The sequence below is a fragment of the Oncorhynchus mykiss genome, chromosome 18 (genome assembly GCF_013265735.2).
Source record: "Oncorhynchus mykiss isolate Arlee chromosome 18, USDA_OmykA_1.1, whole genome shotgun sequence".
Classification (NCBI taxonomy): domain Eukaryota; kingdom Metazoa; phylum Chordata; class Actinopteri; order Salmoniformes; family Salmonidae; genus Oncorhynchus; species Oncorhynchus mykiss.
In genome coordinates, this window is record NC_048582.1 from 43,057,642 (window position 1) to 43,085,496 (window position 27,855).

General features: G+C 43.4%; 1 protein-coding gene across 2 annotated transcripts; it reads left to right on the plus strand.

Moving 5' to 3' along the window:
* Nucleotides 1-395: 395 nt before the first annotated feature.
* LOC110496329 (zinc finger protein 516) lies at nucleotides 396-27,745 on the plus strand. Of its 2 annotated transcripts, none has more exons than XM_021572153.2 (5): nucleotides 396-556; nucleotides 14,891-16,575; nucleotides 18,433-19,824; nucleotides 23,186-23,250; nucleotides 23,948-27,745. In XM_021572153.2, exons 2-5 carry the CDS (start codon nucleotides 15,048-15,050, stop codon nucleotides 23,996-23,998), a joined length of 3,036 nt encoding a protein of 1,011 aa, XP_021427828.1. In that variant the 5' UTR covers nucleotides 396-556; nucleotides 14,891-15,047; the 3' UTR covers nucleotides 23,999-27,745. The 2 variants fall into 2 exon arrangements, with proteins under 2 accessions (XP_021427828.1, XP_021427829.1); XM_021572154.2 differs by lacking the exon at nucleotides 396-556 and adding an exon at nucleotides 850-1,185.
* The last annotated feature ends 110 nt before the right edge of the window (nucleotides 27,746-27,855 follow it).

Consider the following 27,855-nt stretch of genomic DNA (forward strand, 5'->3'; position numbering starts at 1 on the left):
TGTGCTTTGTATTTATTTTCTAAACATTGAAATCAATGTTGCATCCGTGTTTGCACTTGTGACAATACAGTAGGAGAGAGATTTGGAGGCATTATTTGAGCAGCTAGTGGCAATACTAGGTAGCCTGCATAAAAAATAATATTTGACATTTTAGTCATTTAGCATACGCTCTTATCCAGAGCAATTTACAATAATGAGTGGATACAGATTAATTTCTTGAGCGGTATGATTGGGAAAGTTATGTCGGTCTATTAAATAATTACATTATATTGACACACTAGTTTGAAAAACATTTGGCTTGTATTGCCAACAATGGAAACCCACGAGTATTCTCCTGTGAAATTCCATTCAGCCCACATAGGATTGCTGAGAGCTGTTATTAGGCTACGTGAGTCAGGGTAGCTAGCCTACTTTATTACACATCCAAAACAGAGATAACGTAACTATCAGCCACTGTGGAGGTGGCGTCACGCAGACATCTTCACTTTGAAGTATGCCATCGATGCACAGTCATCTACTCTGCCCTTAGGTTTTTAATAACATCAACAACGTACAGGTAAGAAGAGAACGATTATAGGCTGACATTACCTACATTTACAAGCGTTTTTATAAACGGTGATGGGTTCGCGGGTTATTTTACATAATTATTTGTTTATTTATTGGCGGTGGATGTCCGTGTAGAGGCAGTGTGGAGGGATTATTTCAACAGCGCATTCCATTGAATAAATTAGATCAAATCTTGCCTAATTTTGTCATAAAATGTTTTTATACCTTGTTACAGAAACTACGGTCTGGTGGAAGCTTAGGGCGGAGCTTAGCTCCTACTTTTTTGTTTTGATGCGTTTTTGTCTTGAAGCCTATTGCTTGTAACTGTTAAGTCTGTCGAGTACTAAGCCGATTCTATTTCAAGGGTAGCGAGTCAAACGGGACATGGAGACCATGATTAAACGACCTGACTAAAATTTTGCACTTCGGGCATATTGAGCGCAGTAAGAAATCACGCCAGGAATTCATCTGGGAGCAGGAGGCTATACACATATAATTGGAGGATTATCTCCGCTAAAATAATTGGACAACTTTTTAACGGATGTAGGCTACTGTCATCGCGTTTTTTAAATTTTTTATTCTAGTGTGTTAGGCTACTGGAGGACAGAACAAATTCGTTTAGCCCTTGATTATAGTCAGGTAAGGGACTTTTTTAACTTTAAAGATGGAAACAGACTCAAGTGATATTAGGTTATGCAACGAAAGTCCATATGCAAATATTTTCCACTGTTTTAATTATCGTTTTTCATGGTGTCCCCAAAAAGGTTGAGCACAAGTGCATTGTTCTGAAGAGGAGGGGATAAACCGTACTTCAATGGTTAATTAATTCACAGTGCGAACTTGATGTTCAACAGGCAGCTCGGGAAGGTTCTATAATATCTAGATCTATAATGTCTATTGAAGACAACTTGACTTGATTAGAGACAGCGTGTCATGTTTGACTTGACTCCACAAGATAACGAAAACAGGCTAGGCCTACTCTGCTGTCACACAATTGCTTATCCTTTTCACCATATATTTCTGCCTCTTTACATTCATAAGGCAGACTATTGGTGCTATCATTGTCAGTGCACATACACAAACTTGTGTTTGTGAGGGGCCCTAACAAGAAACAAGGCGCCTATTGTACAAGATCAGCAACAGATTACTAGAATTCCTTTTCTCTCCACTCGCTCAATGGCTTCTCAGTCTACTCCATCTGGACTGCCTAAAAACCCACACAGGCAACTTTAATATTTGAACGTCTTTGTCCTTCTTCAACTGTTGCTGTTGTTTAACCTTCTCACCACAGTACGTTGGAGACCTATAACGAAAATATGGACAGTTTGTCTAAAGACAGTTAGACCGTCGCCATGTTGAGTTGTATTTCTGTATTGCAGGTAGGTATCCACACAGCATGCTGTAGAATGGTCAGCCATGTCCAGAGACACTAACACAACACTTTCAAATCTAAGTCTTGTGACTAGGGAGAATTTACAAAACCTTTGGTCACCCAAGTAACAATGGCTTGGGTGACTTGCCTCCTGGATAGTCCTGCACTTTGAAAGAAAGCATAACAGTGTAGGCCTGACACAGTGGACATAAAGCTTGGCAAAATAGGATGTGACATATAGTAATCTGTTGATTAGAGGCCTGTAAAAGTCATGATGTGTGTGTATATAGATGGAGAAAGATGCCTGTAGATGGATCTGGATGGTTGAAAGACTGTCTGTCTTGTCTGTCTATCTCCAGGCCATCAGACTGTTAAACAGTCACCACAAGCCGGCCTCCGCCCAGTACCCTGCCCTGAACATAGTCACTGTTACTAGCTGACTACCACCCTGTACTCTACCCTGAACCTTAGAGACTCCTGCACTATGTACATAGTCATTGAACACTGGTCACTTTAGTAATGTTTACATACTGTTTTACCCCCTTCATCTGTATATCCTGTATTCTAGTCAAAGCTAATCCTATATAACTACTGCTGTACACACCTTTTCTATTCATATATTGTCCATAATGTCTATATACACCATCATGTATGTATGTTTGTGTGTATTTACATTTTTGGGATTTGTGTGAATTGTTAGGTATTGCTGCACTGTTGGAGCTAGAAACAAGTATTTCGCTGCACCTGCAATACCGGCAAAATATGTGTACGTGACCAATAACATTTCATTTGATTTGACAGACATAAAGACAGACAGATATTTTTTTGTACAGACAGATGCAGACAGACAGATATTGTAGGTATACAGGCAGATGGATACATAGGAGCTAGAGATAGATGGATGGGTAGATAATTATTTAAATAACCCCCCCCCCCATACACACACACACACCATCCCCCCGCGTGTGGCCAACATGTGGGGAGGTAATCCGGTGCTATTAGGGTAATCTTCTCAGCATGGCGATCAATCGGGAGTATGCTCAGCAACTATCAGGCAGGCAGAGTATTGCCGTCCCCCCAAAAAATTAGGGGCAAGGAAAAATTATTTAATCATACAGATTAAGTGGGAGAGACGTGGCGGCTGGGGTGGGGTGGTTGGGGGGGAGACATGGCAGAGGGAGGTTGAGATTGTTCAGCGATAGGGTTTATCTCGAAAGAGTTGTTTTGAAATCATGTGGATAGGTAGGATCTTGAAATCATTGCAGTCATGTATTATTACCATGATGGGGGTATTCATGCCGCTTAGTGCTGCGGGTCAATGTATGGTACAAGACAACCAGCTTAAAAAAAAAAGATGACCTCATATAATCAATAGCCTAATGGTAATGGTTAACCCCCATCTAAGTCATTGTTATTATGCTGAATAGAAGTAGGATCCAATCTACAGCATTGTAGAAATTTACTGCACTTTACTGTAAGGTCAGTTTTCTGAATAACCTACCTCCTGTATCAGGCACAGGGTACAGTAGTGGCATCATTAGTAGTATGCAAATTCTCTGCTGTGCCACTGTGGACCACAAACTGAAAAACACCATTCATAGTCAAGAATGACAGTTTAGCATAACATCGTTGACATGTTTCAAACACAAACCGTGAGTGTGCTTTTGCTTAAAGTTCTTTGTGCAATAATGTGTGTAAAGGCTGTAGAGAAAATAAGATGGGTTTTGGTGTGTGTAAGTAGAAGTGTGTTATTTGTACATGCTAATGACAGTGGGCAGTCAACATGTACTGTAGGTAAGAGAGATAGAGAGCCGTGTGTGTGTGTGTGTGTGTGGAGAGAGCTCACTTGCGGCAGCTGTGTTTAGAACACACATGCTGGTGTCTGGTGAAGACCTTGGCTCTGGTCAGTTGGCAATGCCACAACTGAGAGCAATGTGGGCAGGGGACTTTGTTCTGGCATGGTGTTTGTTTTTTTGTTTGTTTGTGTGTGCTTGTGCATCCGTTAGTGTGTATGTGCATCAGAGAGATTATGCTGAAGGTGCATCTTCTCTTTGGATGTTGGTACTAAATAGAGTGACACAGGAGGATCGACTATCTAACCATAAAGGCTGTTCATGTGACTGTCTTGGCAGCATTCAGGATGCTTACTGTTCCTGTTTTTGGCTTTCTAATTTTGGGATAATTTGAGCATTACCATGCTTCAAATGAAGTCCTGGTACAGTGCTTTCAATCAGGTTAAACAAATAACCATATGGATTTGAACAAAATGTATATACAGTACACAGTGGCACTTAAGGGCCAATATTAGGCATCTTTAATTTAAAAAATCACTAAGGTCTCCTACTCTATACAGATGGGGAACATGTTGCCTGATTAGTGAATGGATATAGGTGCCAACATTTGTTCTTCTACTTGCTATTCTGCAAATTAGGCCTAGTCAGTTAAGATAACTATATTGGGAGGTGTCATGTAGTTATAAGCAACTTATTATTCATATGGTTTCATGCAAGTGGTTGCATTGTTACTTTTTAAATCTGCAAATTGCCTTGTGCTACTGCTAATACCAGGGGTGGGAAAACTACAGCCTGTGTTTTTTGTTTGTTTTTGTGGTAGATTATTATTTTGGGTTAAAAAAACCCACTCCAGGCCACACTCAAACGTCTACAACTAGATAGAAAGCATGTAGAAATTATAATGGAACAATATAGTTCCAACATAACTGCCCCTTTTCTGACCCTCATTGATTTTGACAAAAAAAATCGGTCCCCCAAAAGTCTCTACAATCTGTATTGCTGAAGCGTTACAGATTGCGCGATCGAAATGAAAGGTAATTTCTGATTGAGCCTCCGCTAAACTCTGGAACATTGCCTTTAAATTTCAATCACACTGTAATGCTGCGCTTCCGCAATACAGATTGAAAAAAGCCCGTTGTCACGAAGGCCGTTATTGTAGCTACACTTCATACGATGAAGTTAATATTCATATCTCTGACTTAATATAGCATTTAATGTATTATTCGTCCATTGCAAATGTGATTACAAACCATTCAGTTGAGTTGGTTATGTTGTTTGGGTTGAAAACTGACATTGCGTTTACACAGACAAACTCCATCACCCCATTGATTCACGGTCTGCTATAACACTAGACTTGAATAAAAACCGATGTCCTCTGGAGTTGCTGAGCAACCTTTCTTTTTCATATCTGAGTTCCTGCCTATTCTGTGTCAGTGCTTCATTCTTTTCTGTGTCTGATCATGCTTCCTTATGGTTGACGTTCAAATAGATGCATTACAGTTATGCAGACTTTCCAACCATTCAATGATGACATTAATTGATCGATAAAATACCAAGGGAAGTCGATAAAGCAGTAAGACCGTGAGTTTACTCATTAAGGCAGCTCCGATCTATAGTGTTTCCCGTTTGAGTGGTAATGTTCTCTTGGTCTGTCTGACTGTGGGTAGATACAAACTAACCAAGATTGATCAGCTGGGAAAACTCATACTCCCATGGTTCTCCTCTCTCCTCCCACTATTGCTGTAGTATTGACCCCTTTGATTAATTGTCTTACGACAGGTGGCGTTACTTCTACGCGACGCTCGTCCCTCAACCGACCTGTCTTGTAGGCCATGGAACTCATACTAACATTTTTGTATTCCCGAGCATCCGCCATTCAAAAATGAAAAAATTGTTCCTAATTTGAGATATCACCGCACTCTCGCATGACTCTCCATGAAATAACCAGAATAACTAGCTATATAATTGCAAACGCTGTGACAGTGATTTAATAGTTTGCAATTAAATAAAAACAAAGCGGAGCTATCTCCTGCAAAAGTTATGTACAAGGACGTCAGTCGCCAGTGCAGTGACTTGATCAGCGGCTTAGCTAACTATTGTAGCTAGCTTACAGACATATTTACCTAGCTAGCTAGCTCTACATAAAAACCTTGCTTAACCTTTTTAAATTACCATGAAGTTGTAGACATGCAGGCCCAAAATTAACAGGGACAGTTATCAGAAATCAGTCCGTTTCTCAGCAATCGCTAACGTTACGTTGTATCGTTGAGTTAGCTGAGCACAGCAGCTTCATGAAAACTCAGTGTAAGCATTAGTACCACTACAGTATATTGCTAGCTAGCTTTTTTTGAAAGATTCAATATTGTGTATGGAGCACTAAATTGGTAGTTAGTTGGTTAGCAACATTGTTTCAGTGACTTGCTCAGCTAGCAAGCTAATGTTGGACACATTTATGATAGCTTTCATGCCCATAGTCAAAATTCTGAAATACTTCCCATTGAAGTACAATAATCCTTAGCTACATGTAAAACTGGGAGACTTTCTCCCCAAAAAACATCAACATTATTTACATATTCATTGTTTTAGCTTAGATCAACTGTTTTGAGGGAGAAATGGGGATCAGCAGACAATGTTACCTACTGTAGGTAACAGTTTCAGATCTTATATAGCATATTGTAGCCAAACTCCTTTTGATCTATCCCATTACTCTTTGTGAGATACGAGACATATCACTGCAGGCGGAATCGTTGAGTTATCTGACGTAAGACAATGCCCTTAGATTCTTATTTTCAGAATCACCATCCATTACAGCCAAAATAAAACATTTCAATGAGAAGACTTGAAGCCAAATTCTCTGAGGTAGGGGAGGGAAACATATTGATTATGGGGCTGCCTTGTCTGTATTTCAATACATAGATGTAAAATCGTAATTTGATCATCCTGTTGCAGGAAAACTTTCCTGCATGTCAGGACATGTAAAACGTGTAGTGTATCTGAGGTTTACAGAGGCTTTTGAAGTTTGTAACTTCCACTTTGAAATTTCAGACTTGATTTTCAACTCCTACAAAAATGTCCATGAATTCTAATCCACATAATTCAAATGTCTTATTGCTGCAGGATTATTTTCCTGCTGTAGCAAACTGGCTCAAATTAAGATCTCACATCTGTAGGGAAAACACTGGTAATTTGTCCAGATGGGAGATGAGGAGGCGAGGCAGTCCCAGATCCCTTCTGTTCAGCCCTCTGAGACAGGGAGAAGAAGACAAGATTGGATGGGTGTCCGGTTACCTATACTATAGTCTTCCAATGAGGCGGTGTTGGAAAAGATGCTGCACCACCTCAGGGAACCTGATCCCGATGCAGCCAGCTGTAATTAAATGCACACATGAAATGAGGACCGATTTGGATACCACTTCATTAGAATGGTCCCCCACAAATGATGTGTAAATGCTCAAACTGTACATTTTAAGCTCCAATATGAAACGTTTTTGGGAGACCCAACCAAATTCACAGACATATCTGTAACGCACATTTCTTTCTCATTGAAAGCAAGTCTAAGAAGATGTAGATCTATTCTATGTGCCCTATTTTTAGGTTTCCTGTTCTTAAGTTTTGCATCTTTTACTTTCGGTTTTATACACTAGCTGAAAATACAATGTTTTTGGTTATTGAACATGTATTTCACAGCGGTTTTGATGGTACAATGATTCTCTACATTGCTTGTTTTGTCACATTAACTGAAATTAGGCTAACTATTATAATTTTGCCAACCAGGAAATGGTGGAGGGTGTTCTGCGTATTGCACCTTTAAAAATGCAAGGAGGATCAAGGCACTCTCTAATTAAATTGCGTTTATTTGTATGGCATGTTGAAGGGAACAAGGATTAAAGACTGGCACGTTTCGGCAGCATGGCCTTCGTCAGGGAGTACACCGATGTACTTTGCACTCAATGGCCAAAGAGCACCTTCTATTTACAAAAATACCTGCTATTGTGTACCCTAGCAGTGATCCAATTCCTTATTTTTTCTACAAACTATTGGTTTTATTTAGTGACTGCAAGACTGCAAATGATTTAATAATACTGTTTTTAACAAGTAATTCAGCCTAACTATTGACCAACTAATATATATATATATATATATATATATATATATATATATATATATATATATATATATATATATATATATTATATTTTTTAATGGGGATTTTGTCTGTAAAAATGTTTCAGATATGGAATTTTATCATATTCCTCAATCCAATGCTAAACAAAATTGGTTGTTAATCTGTTGTCTTTGTGGGTAGTTACTTCCTGCTACATAAGAGTGATAGCTTAGATGTAGCCTATACAGCCTTAGGCTATATGTTTTACCGGCTTTAGACTGCAGTGCCTTTCATTTCATAATTATGTAAGCTTTCCTTACTCTTTACTCTTACCATGACAGAGATGCATCTGAAAATGTTGTGCTTATTGCTAGGCTATACGATACTAGGATCATCACTATGTTTAGCACCATTTCAGCGTCAATTTCCACCAATTTCACCTACAATTTGATCAATAAAGAAATTGCCACTTATACTGTTATAAGTATACAATTAGCAAATTTACGCTCATTGTAATCTCTGTATAGTATTCTACAAAACATTAACCTGCCAGGCTGCCACTAATTAAATGTGAAAGATGTGCTGTCTGCGAAATCTGATGAAATCTGATGAATTGGAAGAGATGGATCATATGTGTTGGGCCATATTACTTTTAGATATTCTCATTTCGGTATTCGACCCTTGTAGCATTTCAAATGATTATATTCACTATGTTTGACAGAGAAACAGACAGAGGGTTGGATGGAGAGAGAGGGAGTCTGAGCTGACCTTACCATGATAATCTAATCCCTGTCGAGAGTGCTTTTTTTAGAGAGCAAGTTAATGCCACCAGATTATACTCCAGTGTCTCCCACACCGACCAATCGAGGCTGTAGAGATGGAGAGGGAGAGGTCTGTGCTGCACTGTCAGACCCACCAGGAAAATACAGGAAACACTGCCTCATATACACAACATTCTGGAATTGCTCAAAATCGGGCTTTAAACTCACCTAGGGGAGCTATATGGGTGTGTGTCTGTGTGCATTTGCGTGCATTTTCTTCATTCCCTCAAACTCCATGCTCAAGATCCCTCCCTGGTTTACCTCCAGCACATTTCAGTGGTGTAGCAGGCCTGGAATGTTAAAAGGCAGCTCATTGAGCAGCTCATCACATGCTATCAAGAGTAATCCCTGTGTATTTGTTGTGTAACCGGGTGGAGAGTTGAACACACACACACACACACACACACACACACGCAGCAGCAGCATAACCACACCAGCTGCTGGTTGCTTTAAGGGCCAGACATGCTGTGTGTTTGTACTAGTGCACATTTTGCACCTCTTATGCCATAATGTTAAAACAAAGAAGGAACATGAGACTTCATCATATATCTTACTCTTATTTTAACAATTACTTGAACCTTTTTGCTTTTCTGAGGGATATAGACTAGATCTTTTTGTTGATTTGGGAAAGCGGTGTTTCACTGTAGAATTAGGTTATAGTCGCAATGGCGACAAGACATACTTCCTAATTTCTGTTTAGCTTATAGAGATACTGTTTATAGATGTCTATCACACACATTGTGTGGACCACATCTATAAACGGTGTTTCTTACCCAGACATGCAGTTTCTTGTTTCCACACAATATTTGACACGTCTACTCAATGGGCTGTGTTTCTGACACGTCTATAAGACAGTGCTTCTCACACGTCTATAACACAGTGTTTCTGACACGTCTATAACACAGTGCTTCTCACACGTCTATAACACAGTGCTTCTCACACGTCTATAACACAGTGCTTCTCACACGTCTATAACACAGTGCTTCTCACACGTCTATAACACAGTGCTTCTCACACGTCTATAACACAGTGCTTCTCACACGTCTATAACACAGTGCTTCTCACACGTCTATAACACAGTGCTTCTCACACGTCTATAACACAGTGCTTCTCACACGTCTATAACACAGTGCTTCTCACACGTCTATAACACAGTGCTTCTGACACGTCTATAACACAGTGCTTCTGACACGTCTATAACACAGTGCTTCTAACACGTCTATAACACAGTGCTTCTGACACGTCTATAACACAGTGGGCCTCCAGGACGTGGATTAGGCAGACAGTGTAGAGGGTGTTAGTCAATGTGGCGGACGCTGGAGCTGCCGCGCGGCCTGGTAAACAATGCCTCGTTTAAAGGGCCTCTACACTGTGACCTCACCACGACAGACGGCTGTCATCCCCGTCGCCTCTCACACCTCTGTCTGTCTCTTTTTAGCTGGACGTTGGAGCGGACCCTCTGTGGCCAAAATAGGGACACTTTGGGACCAAAGAGCATCCCTTTGTGATCAAAGTGGAGGCATCTCCCTGCCTATCTCAGTTGCTCAATTTACTATGGTTCTCGTTGTGTTTTATGTTGTCTTGGTCTCTTGTTTTGTATGCTGTCTTATGTATTTTAAAAAAAATAATCTTCCACCTACAAATAATCAAAGTGAATCACTGGGATAATTTCACCCAATCCCTAATTGACCCATAGTCTTTATGCATCTGAATTAATTGGATAGTTGTAAGCAATATCATAATAGCTGCACCTTGCCCTTTGATAAACTCACAGGAATTGTGTACTCCAATCCTTACAGATCTAGGAGGGAGTAGGGTCTAGAGGTTGATTTGGGATTGGGCAAGACACAAATTTGGATCACTGACAGAAGCACACTGTATAGCATAACATTAGCATAAGGACTGTCACATGCTAGCACTAGTGGCTATGTTGGCACAGCTTGCAGTTGGTTGAGAGAGCATATGTGGGTGACTTAATCATCACACACAGACAACACACTCACATACTCAGACAAAGGTTCACTGGTGCGTGCACGCATAGCCGCACACATGCATGTATTCACATACTGTCTCTCACGCACCACACACTCTCTCTCTCTCACACACACACACACACACACACACAGGCTCTTAGCTCAGCACCAGAGCCCTGGCCATGGGGAGTTTATGCTGAGCTGGTTTGGACGTCAGGCTGAATAAATGTGAGGACAGCTGACTGGACATGGCTATTCATCTGCCAAAGAAAAGAGAGCGGGAGAAAGGGACTGTACAGAAAAAGTCAGCTCATAGCAATATGTTTGGCTATCTGCGACTGTGTGGATCATCCATCGACGTGTCCTGTTTTTTTGTTTGTGTGTGTGTGTTTGTCCGAAGCACCACCCTTCCACTATCTTGAAGTCAATGTCACATCTCTGTTTTTATTGAATGTGTTATCTAGCTAGGCTAAAAGCCTATATCAGGGCTCTCCAACCCTGTTCCTGGAGAGCTATCCTCTTGTAGGCTTTCGCTACAACCCCAGTTGTAACTAACCTGATTCAGTTGATCAATCAGCTAATTATTACAAATCAGGTGCGCTAGATTAGGGTTGGAGTGAAAACCGACAGGTAGAGCTACCGATGGTAGCTCTCCGGGAACAGGGATGGAAACCCCTGGTCTATATTATGTATTGTCTTCCTTTATGTAGATCATCTGAGAGAACACTGCCCCTCTCATCTTCAATAGAGCTTACCCTCTTTATAAGGTTCAACGTAGAGCTAGTACATCTTTAAAGACACACTCTTACATTTTGTTTTGAATTGTAAATATTGCAGACCTTTTTTTTTTCTTCAAATCTCCTCTTTTTGCTCTTTGTTTCTATTGCTATGTTGTCTATTGCACAAATCGATGATCATTCAAGATCATGGTCTTCTCTATTAGGCCCATTTCTGTTTAGAATGGACTTTTGAAGAACACAGAGATTTATACGAACAGAGACATAATAAAGGAACAGCCAGAGGTTAGAGAGATCGGAACACACAGCACACTGTCAGACATCTTCTCACTCCACTAAATGACACAGCATGTGTTTAAACCCTCTCATAGAAATACTCTTTTTGGTTTGTTTTTGTGTGTGTTTTCAATTCAGGAAAGTTTGTTGTCCACGGACAACAGAATTATGTTGAGACTGAGATTTTTTACTTTAAAATCTATGTCAAACAAAAACCAATGATTGCAAAGTTCAACAAACTGTACAACTCTATGCACAAGGGCAACTTGGAAGAATTTCCAGAAAATTTTACAAAATCACATTTACTTGAACAGTATAGATTCAAAAGTTTGGTAACAGAATGCCGGCACAAACAGTCATTCTGTTACCAAACTTTGCATCTGCATTGTTCTTCAAGTAAATGTGTTTTTTCAAAATGTTCCTTGGAAATTGTTAAGTCTGACCATGGAATTGTTTATGTCTGTCAAACATTTTGTGAGAGTTTTTATAAAAGATGGTGTTGCTGCCTATTAGGATAGGTTGCTGTATGCCATTTTAAGACCCCAAACCTAACAATGACCTAGTTGGAAACACTTCATACCCTCAAAAACTTTACCGGGGATGACTCATTTAGTCTGCTTGTAAGACACACACACACACAGGCCTGATGGCCCTCCACTACCATCTGTTGCCTCCTTTCGCTCTGACATCATCCCACCATCCCCCATTGTGTTAACCCATCATCACCCGGCCCTGCCGTCACCTTAACCCCTTAATTTCCACTAACCACCCCCTTCCCTGTCTCCCCCCCCCATACAGAGCCACTGTGCCACTCGGTCTGTACGCTAATCCCTCAGCGTCTGCCCTCTTAACACCTGCCACCACACTCGTCTAACTCAACTCCCATTCTGGAGCCCATGCCAGTGTCTTGGCTGTTTCGCTGGAAGAGCACACGCAGTGAAAAGCCCATAGCAGAACGCACACACAGACATGCTGGGACGCGCGCGCACACACGCACGGCTCAGAGTGGCCTGAAACGGGACAGATAGGTCTCTTTTGTCACCCCCCCCCCCCCCCGCCACTGCTCTCTCACCCCTAGACATCTTTTGCAGGCCCCATTGCCCAACAATGGCCACTGTAGGACCCCCTGGTAATGGTTGGAGGGCGAGACGTGACGAAATGTGACAGTTCTGGTGCAGCTGACACAATGGTGTTCCTTTCCCGCGGCTGCCTGTACTGCGTTGGCTCTAAGAGAGCCTGGGCACTTTGCGCACCGTTATAGTTTTTGAGAAGGAAGGCACCATCTTCTGCTGTGGTCTGGGAAACCATCCCCCTGCCGCCAATTAGTTGGCCCGTGAAGGATGTGTGTGTATCATCCACAAAAATGTAAAAAACACAACTTGGAACAGATGCCCCTTCACAAAGATACATCTTTGTCTGAGACGTAAATAATAAACACATTGTTTGTTTGATATAGGAACAGCTCACATTTTCTTTTACTTTAGGGTATCTATAGTGCAGGAGGAGTTGACTATGAAAATATGTATTATTCTTCTCTTAACGATGCTGATGCCACCTGCCCCATTTCTATAATTATTTTATCTGTGCTTTTCTCAGTGTCTCTTGTATGAGTGAGGTTAACTACTGTTCGTTTATGACATTACATTTCCCTTCATATTAATAACCACTCAATGTGACCTTGACGTTCACTGTTAGTATTGCGAGTGTGTGTCTGTCTGCGCGTGTGTGACTGTCTCAGCCTGTTTGTTTGTCTGTGAGATAAAGAAATGTAGTTTGTTGATAATGGCGTATTGATGCGGTTTGGAGTGGACTGGCCCTGAGGCCTCATCCTGACTGGTCAGGACTGAATGCACCTCTTCATGCTTCAGTACACACATGCAATTAAGGCATGGGGAACAGAGGACACTCACACGCACACACATACACACTTTCAGTGTACGCTTCCTTTAAGGACAACCATCAATCATCCTGTTGTTGTGGACAATAGCCATTCAAAAGTGAGTGTAATGCAAATTCTCTCCCTCTCCTCTCTAACACACGCCGTTACATTTATAAAACTTAAATACGGACAGACGTAACACTCTCTTACGTTGTGACAGTGAAACATACACATTCAAAAAACCGACCGTATGTGGACATGATGATTTGTTAGTAATGGTAGTCCTATGTAAACTCTTTACACTTGGGCCCAATGCGAGAAGCTCTTTTCAAAATGTATGCAAACTTAAGCTGTGGATGAAGTCATTTTAAATGTACCAGGGAATGGGATGTGTATTTTTGACTTATTTGCAACCGTCATTGTATAGAGGCTAGTCCTCTAGACAAAGTTGTTGGTGCTCTTTGTATGGTCATAGCGTTGTTTTGTTTTTGATGACTGCAGCACGATAGCATTTCCCCTCTGTTTGACCTCCTGGTGACTGTCAAATCAAATCAAATTCAATTGTATTTGTCACATGCGCCGAATACGACAGGTACAACCTTACAGTGAAATGCATACTTACAAGCCCTTAACCAACAATGCGATTTTTAAGAATAATATGTGTTAAGTAAATAATAGATATGTAAAAGAAAATAAGAAATGAAAGTAACAAATAATTAAAGAGCAGTAGTAAGATAACAGTCGCGAGGCTATATACAGGGGGTACCGGTACAGAGTCAATGTGCAGGGGAACCGGTTAGTAATTGAGGCAATATGTACATGTAGGTAGAGTTAAAGTGACTATGCATAGATAATGAACAGAGAGTAGCATCAGCGTAAAAGGGGGGGGGGGGGCAATGCAAATAGTCTGGGTAGCCATTTGATTAGCTGTTCAGAAGTCTTATGGCTTGGGGGAAGAAGCTGTTAAGATGCCTTTTGGACTTAGATGCTCTGGTACCACTTGCCGTGTGGTAGCAGAGAGAACAGTCCATGACTGACAATTTTTAGGGCCTTCCTTTGACACCGCCTGGTATAGAGGTCCTGGATGGCAGGAAGCTTGGCCCAAGTGATGTACTGGGCCATACGCACTACCCTCTGTCGTGCCTTGCAGTCGGAGGCCGAGCAGTTGCCATACCAGGCAGTGATGCAACCAGTCAGGATGTTCTCGATGGTGCAGCTGTAGAAGCTCCGTCCGAGAACGGTGTTCGCTCTGTCCCTGTCTGCCTCCGTCTGTCTCTAGGTTGTAAATATAGCCTAACAGATGTCAGTTATTGTATTGGTTGCGTGGTTATAATAAAACCTATTATTAGATTTATAATATGGCCTAATTGTTTTTTCTTGTTTTTTAGGTGTTTTTAATGATAATCCCTCCAGTCTTAATGATTGCTAAAGAAAATCCAACATCTACAGACCTATCCCTCATCACTATGAGAACCTTATGACTTTGGAACGCACGAGTCAGTTTTCTTCATCGGGGATCAACAGACACTTGAGCTGCCACAGCCCATGGAGGTGGTGTCGAAGCAGGAGCGGGCGGACCAAAGCATGGCCGACGCTGTCAAGAGTGACCAGGAGGGGGACAATGCGATGGCCTCTGGCCACACCTGTGGTCTCTGCGGACGGAGCTTCCCTCTCCTTAGCTCGCTGTCCCAGCACATGCGCAGGCACACTGGAGAGAAGCCGTACAAGTGTCCTTACTGCGAACACCGGGCGGCCCAGAAGGGCAGCCTGAAAGTCCACATCCGCAGCCACAAGCTGGGCCTGTTCAGCCGAAGCCTGGGCAAGAAAGAAGAGGACGGCAAGAAAAGGGAGGGGGAAGTGGATGGGGAGCAAGGACAAACACAGAGAGACCCCCAGCAACTGCTTAGTCCCGACAACAACCTTGCCAAAGGCACCTCGGCCAAGAAGCACAAAGTCAATGGCAAGACAAAAAAGAAAAGCTCCAAGAAGAAAGACGACGACGCAGTGATCCAGGATGACGGCAAGGAGGACAAATCACAAACCACGGCTGAGGGCAACTCATTTCCGGGAGGGACCAACTGGATGGACGAAAGGGTCGAGGAGGCCAGTGCTGGCTCCTTCCCCTGCGGGTCTTGCAGCCAAGTATTTTCCCAGGCCCTGCTCCTCAAGGCCCACATGAAGAAGCACCGCGGCTCCCTAGACCATGGCTGCCGCATCTGCGGCCGGCGCTTCCGCCAGGCCTGGTTCCTCCAGAGCCACATGCGGATTCATCGGGCCAAAAGCCAGCTGCGGGCTGGGGGTGGTGACAGCGGCGAGTCCCCGACCACCCTCAACGGGGTCCCCCGGGAGCCGGCGTCCCTGGTGAACGATGACTGTCTCTACGAGCTGTGTGCCGGCTGCGGCAACTTCTTTTACGACCGCAAGACCCTCCGGCTGCATGAGAGGGTCCACAAGCAGAGCCATACCCCCAACAAGCCACTGCAGCAAGACCCCGAAAATGGCTCGTCATCACCCGCCGCCAAGAGTCGCTTCCTGGAATGCCTTAACCTCAGGGCAGCCGGGGCTGGAGAGGCAGCTATAGAGGGGAATCTTGGAAGACGGATCCCCGAGCTGGACCCGGTATGCAGTTACCAGGCCTGGCAGTTGGTCACCAGAGGGCATGTGGTTGAGGTGACAGATAAAAGTATAGGCTGGGAGGAGAGGTTGGCGGATGCCGACGTGGTGTTTGACCAGGAGAAAGGCGAGTATGTGCCGCTGAAACAGGAGAAGCGGAAGAGGCAGCTGGACTCCTCCCAAAGCAGGAAGAAGAAAGGTTCCCAGGATGTTGTCGTTAATGGTGGTTGCGGTGGGATCTCCCACCAGCATGGTGACAGTAGAAATAGCCGCACCTTGTTGAATGGGCTCAGCCCAGAGACGTTTGGAATATTGCAGAAAAAGGTGAAAGATGGTCATCAAGCCAGCAAGCAAGCCACCAAATCAAACTCTTCCAGTCAGCCCAGCACACCAAGACAAGAACATTCTCTGTCTGCCTCGTCCATAAAGAGGAATAATATCAGGGACCCAACCTATGAAGGTAAGACAAAACCACACTATCACCTAGATTAGCAACAAGAATTCGATTTTCGTGAAATTACATGACAAAGGGCATCTTGGTTGTATTCACACTTCAAATCCTGATTGAAAAGGGAACATTTCTGAAAAAAGTAATCTTCAAAAGGAGCATTTGTCTTGGCGCAGCAGTCTAAGTCACTGCATCTCAGTGCTACAGGCGTCACTACAGACAAGGGGTTCGATCACAGGTTGTGTCGCAGCCAGCCGCACAATTGGCCCAGCGTTGTCTGGGTTAGGGGAGGGTTTGGCTGGCCGGGATGTCCTTGTCCCATCGCGCTTTAGCGACTCCTTGTGGCGGGCTGGGCACAAGCACGCTAACTTCGGTCGCCAGCTGAAAGGTGTTTCCTCCGACACATTGGTGGATCTGGCTTCCGGGTCAAGAATCAGTGCGGCTTGGCGGTGTCATGTTTCAGAGGACTCATGACTCTCGACCTTCGCCTCTCCCGAGTCTGTAAGGGAGTTGCGGCGATGGGACAGTACTGTAACTACCACTTGGATATCACAAAAAGGGTATAAAAAAATACTTAAAAAACAGAACAATTTTCCTTACTCTCACAGCAATAATAATGAAAAAATCCCCCCAAAAATTCAGACATTACCACATTACCATATTTCGCTGGTCATCCCCAAAGCCAACACCTACTTTGGCCGCCTTCCAGTTCTCTGCTGCCAATGGCTGGAACGAATTGCAAAAATCACTGAAGCTGGAGACTTATATCTCCTTCTCCAACTTTAAGCATCAGGGCATCAGGGCAGATCACTGTACCTGTACACAGCCGGTCTGTAAATAGCACACCCAACTACCTCATCCCCATATTGTTATTTTGTTTTTGCTCTTTTGCACCCCAGTATCTCTACTTGCACACCATCATCTGCACATCTATCACTCCAGTGTTAATGCTAAATTATAATTATTTTGCCTCTATGGCCTATTTATTGCCTTACCTCCCTAATCTTACTACATTTGCACACACTGCACATAGACCTTTTCTATTGTGTTATTGACTGTACGTTTGTTTATGTTTATCCCATGTGTAACTCTGTTTTGTTTTTGTCGCACTGCTATGCTTTATCTTGGCCCTGTTCTCAACTGGCCTACCTGGTTAAATAAAGGTGAAATAAAACAAATAAAACATGGTTACATGGTAAATATGCCCATAACTAGCAACTCACAAGTTTGTGATAGTCTTATAATGTATGAAATTACACTCATGACATTGACAAGCAAAAAGTGATGGATGTATTTATTATTCTGTAGCACTTTTCTCACATTTTGAAGTAGTATGGACGTGGATGTCTTAGTTCAGTTTTCCAGTTCGAAGCAGTTGTCATGGAGCAGTACTCATACAGGTCAAATGGTTGTTCAACAGTTGCCTTTAGGGTGCCACTGCAAATTATATGGCTTTATGGCGCCATCGTGTGGCATGGATTGCCCATTCCACCCCCCATCCTACATAAAGGAATATGAAAGGCCCTTACATCTGGTACTGTGAGGCATAAACCTTTCTGTACCATTCATATAGCTTGACATTTGTTTGAATGTTTTCTGGAATATACTTAAGAGTTCATGAAGGCTTCATTCAACAGTAAAAGTTAAGTTGGACGTGAACACGGTTGAATTTAGCATGTATTGAAAATAGCTGAGTTGTTAGGCTAAATCACTAAAAAGGACTGATGAAAAGTAGCATTACAATGTCCTTCTCTCTCATCCACATGTTTGTGAAAGCTTATTAAATCTTCACACCTTGCTGAAGCTCATTTTCTTAAAATGTCTGTTTTTCAATGTGAGCTTAGTCTACCTGTACTCTGCTATCCACAGATACCAAGCCATACTTCTGCGAGCACTGTGACTTCCACACCAGCGACCCTTCTTGCCTCACGTTCCACATGCACAAGTTGCACAAGCACATCAGGGATGCACGTCATCACATACTGGAAGCAGTTATAGAAGACCCGAGCCACGGCACTCCCAAAGTCTCAGGTTACATGGAATATCTCCGGCTGAAGAGCACACTGCTTAGCCAGCCCTACTGGAATCCTCCTGGCCAGGAGAGGGCGGCATCGAGCGGACAGTCTGAAAATTCGAGGAGCCTAAAGGTCAAAGGGCAATCCTCTCAGGAATCTATCATCAACGCCAGCCTCCTCAACCTGTCTGCCCCGCCCGAGGGCCAGCAGGAGGATAGTGGTGCGAACCCTGTGGCAGCGCTGTCCGAGGGTAAGCTAGTCAGACACCAGTGTCCGTTCTGCACCCACACCACCCATTACCTGGAGGTGCTGTGGATCCACCAGCGTGTGGCCCACAGGGTGGATAGTGGCAGCTCCCTGGCCCCCAAGTGGGCCCCCTGCGTCTCCTGTTTCAAGGGCTCCAAGGCTGCTGGACGACGCACGGGGCCCCCGCCTTTCCTGGAAGGAAAAGACTGCCCAGCGCTCCCAGTGCCCCGGTCCCAGCGCACCAAAGCCCCAGGTTTCACTGCCACGCAACCTTCAGGTGGAGGCACCAAGAGGCCAAAGACCCACACAAGCACCACAACTACTACTGTCCAGTCCAATACCAGCCAGGCAATGGTGTCAGGGTCACGTACCTCCACAAGGTCACCCACTGGTGGTGGGAAGTCGCTCCTACCTCAAAAGAAGAAGTTGTCAAACCTCCCAAACCATACGGGGGAGGTGGCAAATAAGAGCGCCCGATCTAAAACAGAAGCCCACCCTAAAGTTCCTGCCGCCACCACCACCGCCGCCTCAACCAGCATCCGAGTATTCTCCCAGCAGTCGACAAGCAGACCCAAATCTGGAAGCCATCATCGGGCTGCTGCCGGGGGAAGCCTGCTTCCGCAAGAGGGCCTCGGCTTTATTCTCGCCAGGAACCATGGCAGGGCCGACCACACATCCCATCTTACCCCAGACAGAACTCATTTACACCCCCACCCCCAGCCCCGTCCACACCCACACAGCCATCCACAGGATCCCCCTGCAGCCCTGAAAGGTCAAGACCTTTGGTCAGTTACAAACATGTTTGGGGCGCAGGGCAGCAGTGGGTACCTGGCACCCACCACCGTCTTCGGCCATGGGAAGAGGGAGTTGACTGCTGGGGAAAGCAGAGACACCCCGATGGACATGGACATCCTGGGTCTGTTGAAGAACTACAACCCCCATGACCTGGCAGCTCTCTACCAGCACTGGGGCTTTGTAGATCCCAGGCTTGACCAACAAGGTAAAAGGGGGGATTGAGTGTTGGGTAATGTAGTCCTTTTTTTCTACCTTTTATTTAACAAGGCAAGTCAGTTAAGAACAAATTCTTAGTTACAATGACAGCACAGTGGGTTAACTGCCTTGTTCAGGGGTGAGAATGACAGATGTTTTACCTTGTCAGCTTAGGGATTTGATCTAGCAACCTTTCCGTTACTGGCCATACGCTCTAACCACTAGGCTACCTGCGGCCCCAATGCCATTAATGACAATGGCATTGATTTTGTATTTTTTATATTGTTCACCACAGCCCTACATAATTCAGCATGTAGAGGAAGAGAAATATGCATTCACAAAACTGACCATGTACTGTACACTCAGGTCACTTTGAGAGTAGCAGCTCTAACCTGCAGCTTGTCGTCGTAGATCCCATCATCATCCTCTTTAGCCCTTTGAGTCACATGTAATAACGTGACCTTTTGTAGTATGAGTTTTTCATTTCATTTGTCCGCCGCCTTTTCTGTTTTTCTACGAGTGTTTTGGCTTGAATGCTAATAGCTTGGGGGAAACATGTTTACCAAGGCCGACAGAAGGACATTGCATGTTTCTGCCGGTGATAGTACCAGTCAAGGAATAGGTCTCTCTGTCTGCTGTCGACCTGTGTGTGTGTGTGTGTGTGTGGGTGTGGGTGTGTGTGTCATAGTGGACAGGGAGGACGGCTCATAATAATGGCTGGAACAGAGTATTTTGGCTGGAATGGAGTGATTGGAATGGTATCGAACACAATAATGTGTTTAATAGCATTACATTCACTCCATTCCAGCCATTATTATGAGCCGTCTTCCCCTCAGTAACCTCCGCTGGTGTACCAGTATGTGCGTGCATGGATCACAGTGACACAGATGGGCAGTGGGCACCCAGTACTGTGTGACAAGGATAAGGGTGTGTGTGTCTGAGCGAGAGAAAGGAAGAATGAAAGAGGTGGCATCGAGGCTACAGACACACACACACACACACACACACACACACACACACACACACACACACAGTAAATTCCACTCCCAGAACATCAGAGACCTGACACAATTGGGGTGACAGCAGGAGAAAGAGCAGTGAGCAAGTACAGGGAAAGAGAGGGAGAAACAACAAGGAGCGAAAGAGTGACCTAGTGAGAGGGATATGCAGACATAGAGAGAGAAAAAGAGCAAGAGGAGGACATCTGACATGTGACACGGGAGCGCTGGCCAAAGGCACATCAGAGGCCAGGCAGTTTAATTTGCGGTAATATATGCGTTACTTCCCAGGCAGCCAGGGGCTGTGTCAGGGCTGTCAGATTTGGTACGAAAGTTGTCATCCACTGCTCTGAATGAAGCCCACCCCTCCCCCATCTTAATGGCACATCGGAAGTACTAATGAGCCCAATACTCTGTGGCTTAGGTGTTCTGGCGGTTAGCGTCACTGCCTCCAGCACACATGTATACCTGTGTCTGCATGAGTTCAAATCTAACCCACAGCCCTTTGTCACTCTCCTATTCTTTACACGCTATCACTCTGACTTTATTCTGTTCAATAAAAAATCTGAAAGAAAAACCCAATGGGCTAACTAGCTAGCTACTGTTTCTGCATAATACGTGCCTGCTGCACAGCCCCAGTAAAAAGATTGGATAAGTTAAAATTGCGTGAGATAAACAATTTATCAATGGAACAGGTTCCAACACTGCAATTAGAGCTAGCTGGCTAGCTAACGCTAGCATACTTTAGCGGGTCAGCTGCAATGGTAGATAGCTAGCTAGCCTATACTCCATGAACAAAGCAAACTATCTAGCTCGAACAATAGAGGAAAGAGTGTGGTGTTAATGATATTTTTTTAACTGGTACCAAACGGAGTATGTTCGTTAGATAATCCATCTGGTCCAACGGTGTTCGGCATTGTTTCCTATGCATTCTTGTGTTCAGACTTTTGATGGTAACAACCCAGAATTGGATTGCTGCAAGCAGAGGCTGAATGGATTGGTGCAAGAGCAGATTTGCACGCACAAAAACACATACCCCCACACACACACGCACACACACACACACAGAGTACCAGTCAAAAGTTTGGACCCACCTACTCATTCAAGGGTTTTATTTTTTTAATAAAAAAAAAAAAACTTTTCTACATTGTAGAGTAATAGCGTAGACATCAAAACTATGAAATAACACATATGGAATCATGTAGTAACATAAAGTGTTTAGCAAATCAAAATATATTTTATATTTTAGATTCTTTAAAGTAGCCACCCTTTGCCTTTTATGACAGCTTTGCACACTCTTAGCATTCTCTCACCCGACCTAGAATTATTTTCCAACAGTCTTGAATGAGTTCCCACATATGCTGAGCACTTGTTGGCTGCTTTTCCTTCACTCTGAGGTCCAACTCATCCCAAACCGTCTCAATTGGTTTGAGGTGCAAGTTCTCCCACTTAAAAAGATGAGAGAGGCCTGTAATTTTCATCATAGGTACACTTCAACTATGACAGACAAAATGAGAAAAAAAATCCAGAAAATCACATTGTAGGATTTTTAATGAATTTATTTGCAAATTATGGTGGAAAATAAGTAAGACACATGCTGGAGGTCATTTTGCAGTGCTCTGGCAGTGCTCCTGCTCCTCCTTGCACACAGGCAGAGGTAGCGGTCCTGCTGCTGGGTTGTTGCCCTCCTACGGCCTCCACCTCGTCTCCTGATGTACTGGCCTGTCTCCTGGTAGCGCCTCCATGCTCTGGACACTACGCTGACAGACACAGCAAACCTTCTTGCCACTGCTCGCATTGATGTGCCATCCTGGATGAGCTGCACTACCTGAGCCACTTGTGTGGGTTATAGACTCCGTCTCATGCTACCACTAGAGTGAAAGCACCGCCAGCATTCAAAAGTGACCAAAACATCAGCCAGGAAGCATAGGAACTGAGAAGTGGTCTGTGGTCCTCACCTGCAGAACCACTCCTTTATTGGGGGTGTCTTGCTAATTGCCTATAATTTCCACCTGTTGTCTATTCCATTTGCACAACAGCATGTGACATTTATTGTCAATCAGTGTTGCTTCCTAAGTGGACAGTTTGATTTAGTGTATATATGTGTGTGTGTATGTGTGTATATATATATATAGATATATATATAGCCCACAAATCAATTGAAAACCAAGAACAAGCAGAAAAGCCATCGCTTTTTCCCGCTTGTCACTCCAAGGCAATATTACCCTGAAATCTAAACGGAATATTGCCCTAAAAATACAACTGATACCTTAACTTACTGTGATATTATTAGGTTCAGTTTTTTTCTTCTAACTTTTCATTGTGAAGGTCTTGGGATTCTGAAGTGTTGCTCTGTCTCTCTTGTTTCTACAGCGATACTGCAGTACAATGGACATTTTGGAAATGAAGTCCATTCCTCCACGGAGGCCTCCAAACAAGTATGCTACTTTCCATGTCTGGGTTTTGTTTAGCTAGAAATAGAATCAGTCTCCTTACTGTGTGCCCTTCGATGTTATATCTCCCTCTGCATTCCCCCTATCCCGTCAATAACAAAATACTAATGGTATTTAGACCTTTAAAAAAATCCCTCACCACTCTTTTCTGCTCCCAGCTCTGAGAATCCAAAAGAGAAATCAGTGTTTGAAACACTAAAGGCGAGGCAGTGATACTTGAGCGTCTGTGTCAGACTGCTGTCTCCCTCTTTCTCTGTTTGGTACGAGGAGCTGACAGGAACAGAAAAAAATAAAAAAGCCTTGACATCCCCCCTTGGGGTAAACAATCGTGCGTCTCCATATGGCATGTCAACATCCTGCCAATCATGACCACACGCAGGCCCTCCTGGACTCTCTCTACCTACCTGTCTGTTGTTCTCTTCTTATTTTCTTCCTCTTCTGTTGCCTTTGTAATGTATGAGACGTGAGGACACACTGACACACACCGAAAGATTAACTCAAACACACTCACACAAACTGCTTTTTTTTTTACATAATCCGAAACACACATTCAGACACAGAAGTATACTTGCACACACACAAATACACTCATAGAAAGACAACTGACACTCAGCAACACAAAAATGTCTTGGTATGATCTGTGATCTGACTCCGCTTTGCCCCTTGTCTCTGTCCTCTACAGGTGAGCGGCCGTTCCTCTACTTCCACAACCTCTCTTAGGAAGGGGACATGAAAACTCTGCATGCCACATGCCCTGAAAACTCAACTTCCCAAAATGCACTGCTGCAAGATGAGAAGCCTGCAGTCCCTCACAGGAACCAAGCCATGACTACAGGAGAACAGTGACTCTTCACTTGAGGGCCCCAATTGTCTCAAGGGACACTCTTTGTCTACAACTAACTAACCCTCCCGGACTGATAAAGCTACCATTACATGTGGACGTGACAGAGTGGAAATTCTTCCCCAACTGGGGTGTGAACTCACAACCCTCTACACTGTAACTCAACATACTCAAGAAGCACCGTCAATACCTCGGACACAGAAAGGACAAGGCATTTCTGCATCCAGAGTGGCAGAACTTCTCAGGAATGCAGTAGCGATGCACTTAACCATCTGCTACATCACACACGGGGCTTAGATGTTTATGTGGTGACAGTATACTGACCCAGAGATGGTGTAGTTGTTTAGCTCATGGTGATTGAGTTCAGGCTGGGTTAGTGATAACTGATTCTAAATCAGTTGTTAAAGGGCAGAAAACCAGGATCCCCCAGGGTGTTTTATGTAACCTTCAATGCAAAAAGACAAGCAAAGACTGAAACTTTCATATTATATCCCTCCAGAGAATTGATAGAACATTTTGAAGTAATCGGATTGGTATGTGTGTTTACTGTGAATGTGTGTGTTAGTGTTTTAGTCATCTGTTTATTTGAGCTTTTGACACTTTTTTTTGTGTGTTATTTGGAAACTGTTTGGATTGGTCAGCCAGCTCACACAAGCAAATGTACCATCCACCTTGAAAGCTGGAATCTTTAATAGTAAAACTGCCATGTCCATTTGTGATATTACAACAAGAAACAAATTACTGCAAACAACAAACACATTTTTTCTCTCGGACATCATAGAACAGCAGCATATATGAATTATTCTTAAAACGGGAAAAAATTATACCTCACCTCTCCACCTCTGCTTCGTCCAACAAACAAAATCAATAACAATGGCCATGGGGTGGACAGTGGTATGGTTTCCCTCACTGAGGAGTTTCTCCCATCTTTAAGCAACAATAATGAGGCGGCTGTTTGTGGCTTACCGTCCATCTCCAGCCATGTTTACATGAACAACAACGATGCTAGACTCTGCTGACCAGGGATGTAGTGGAGGGTAAACACACAAAATGCTGGCAAGTAGCCTCGAGGTTGGAGCGTTGGGCCAGTAACCGAAAGGAATACGAATACTGGAGCCAACCATGTGTCGGGTGTGCCCTTGAGCAAAGCACTTAACCCTAATTGCTCCAGGGGCGCTGTACAACCCTGGTCGTGACCCAACTTCCTGCGAGTGACTTGAGGAGTTGGGATATGCAAAGAAATATATATATAATCCATTATAAACGTATTATTTACTCACCTTTTTTAATTTGTGAAATGACAGTTAACCCACTTATTATTGCGTTCCCAGCGAAGATCAAAGCTCAGAACGCAAATTTTCTTGATGAGTTCTACTCGCGCCTTCCTTCTTTTAGCGAACAGCTAAACTCTGCCCTCTCGCGAATCGCAGCACAGACCGAGGGCCAGTGAATCAAACTACCCCACCAACGGCAAGTGGCTATAAAAGTAGGCAACTAGAGACGCCGCTGACAGACTAGTGGGTTTGCGAGATGCCGTACATAATTGTATTATTTTTCTCCTAAATGTACGCGACTCCAGCCGTGGCTACAGACATCCCTCAAACAAACAAAAAACCTGACTCTTGGAGAATGAGTGTACAACTGGCAAATAGTTGCGTATAGATATGTCAGTCAGGTGGCAGAGACTTCTAGTAGTGCTATAACATTTTAAATTATTAAAGGGCTCTGGCTAGTGTTAGCCAGCTAGCTAGCTGGATGAAGAAAGAAGCTAATGTTAAATGGCGCTTGACCAGAGCAGGGGCAAAATATAGGCTACTAAGTTCTCATCATAAATTTGCTTTACAGAGAGTACTGAAATGTTTATAACTAACCCAAGATAGACCAGAGCCTGTCGTTTCCAATGGGAGCAAATGAATCATAGTGGGCAGAATAAGTAAGGAGGTGGGCAGAGCCAAGCACAAGTTAGTTTGATCCTACTGGAGCGTTCTAGCATTTATTTGCATATGTCCTTTAGGGAACGCCTACTCTGAAGTGCGCGTGTGCAATAACTACATTTACCCTTACCCTCCTACTAAATAACACAACTTTGGGAAAGGGTAAAATCTACAAAACACAGTCCACTGTTACAGATTCTAGTTTTGGAAAACTGTATGGAGATCAAATGTTTAATCAATTATTTATTTTTGCGGAATGTCGGCCAAAATCCATCTCGCTCTATCTTCTTCCTCTGCCGGCAACAATGCTTCCTCTCATCACCATATTTGGAAGTGGGTGGAAATGCCAACCGGATGCTTCACATTTATACATCAGGTGAAATATCTGGCTCATTGTTCTATCTGTGGGACTAGTCAGACTGACGGTGGCGAGGCTGCGGCAGGCTGCAAAGCATGCAGGAGGCGGCAGAGGAGACACAGAGAGGGGAAGCAAGCAAAGAGCGAGAGGTTAGTACAGTGGTTCCCAAACTTGGGGTCGGGGCACCCTGTGGGGTCCCCTGAGAAAATCTGTACTCATCTTATTAGACAAATTAAGAACGTACAAATATAAGACATTTCAATATCTCCCCATATCCTACCTTCCCTATAGGCCTACAGTAAAATGCAAATAATACAGATATAACAATGTAACACGTCTTCTTGTATTTCGTTAGTCTTCTCTTGATCGCCCACTGGACTTTATAGTTTACCCACCCATTGGTTTACCACTATGTCAATGCTGCTGACTATGTATGTTCTGTCGCGTTAAGCCTGTATATCCACTCAAGTGGATATCCCAACATTGGAAGACTGGCTTCCGTTGCTAGGGAGCACTGACCATGTGGAACATTTCAAACATGGTGTTTCTCAGACCTCAGAAAGTTGTCTTCTGTTGAGGTAAGTCTACGTCCTGGGCTATGTGATCCAGACGGAACGGAAAATGAATCCAAAACAAATGCATGGAAAAGGAAAGCACTATGTAACTTACAGATTTGCAGTGCTTCATGCATATAGCTGGATCTACACAACCAATGGTGTTGTGGACTTGGAACAGAAGGCCACTTTTGAGGTCTGAGAACAGAAAATGTCCCTTTAGATGGTAATGTGCAGTTTGACTCCATGAAAATGACTACTCTTCAATGAGGAGGATTGTGGGTCAGTCTTGGATTGTCTGTTTCGAAAAACACTCTTCTTTAGTTCCTTTTTGCTGTGTTTTACTTTTTGTGTTTTGCTGGATCACTGGATATCTGTCTTAGAAATGGCTTCTGCAGTTTTTTCCCAAGTTATTTTAGCTGTGCACAAGGAAAGAAAGCCATCCATGTTAAAGCAGTACCAATCTTATGTTATTACTACTTTATTTATTGAATATTATATGATAGTTATCCACCTTGATTGATTGTCGTCTGTTAAAAAAAAATGTTTAAAAAAGGTCTAATGAATTGAAGTCAAAATTATATAGATCGTAAAACGATAGACGTTTGTAATAAGAAAAGGTTGGGGCTTAGATGGACATGTGTTAATCAGAACGCTTCATGATGATTTGCAATGTTCACTCAGTGCCGAGATATTCTGTGACTTTTAGGACTTTAGATGATGAGGCTGTATTTTCAAAATTATTTATATTGCATAATACCTGTTAGTACAAATAAAACTTGATATATTTACATGGGCTTGATATTGGTCATTTACTTATCCAAGAGGCTCTTTCATCATTCTTTGAGGTGGTATGTTTATGACAATCACACACATGAACATATAAATGGTTGTGATTATGTA

What these genes read in the sequence shown, in the direction of transcription:
- LOC110496329 (XM_021572153.2), top strand. Translation starts at nt 15,048, where the DNA reads ATGGAGGTGGTGTCGAAGCAGGAGCGGGCGGACCAAAGCATGGCCGAC. An exon ending in CAGGGACCCAACCTATGAAG is followed by an intron (nt 16,576 to 18,432) that starts GTAAGACAAAAC and finishes TGCTATCCACAG; the next exon opens with ATACCAAGCCATACTTCTGC. An exon ending in TCCCAGGCTTGACCAACAAG is followed by an intron (nt 19,825 to 23,185) that starts GTAAAAGGGGGG and finishes TTGTTTCTACAG; the next exon opens with CGATACTGCAGTACAATGGA.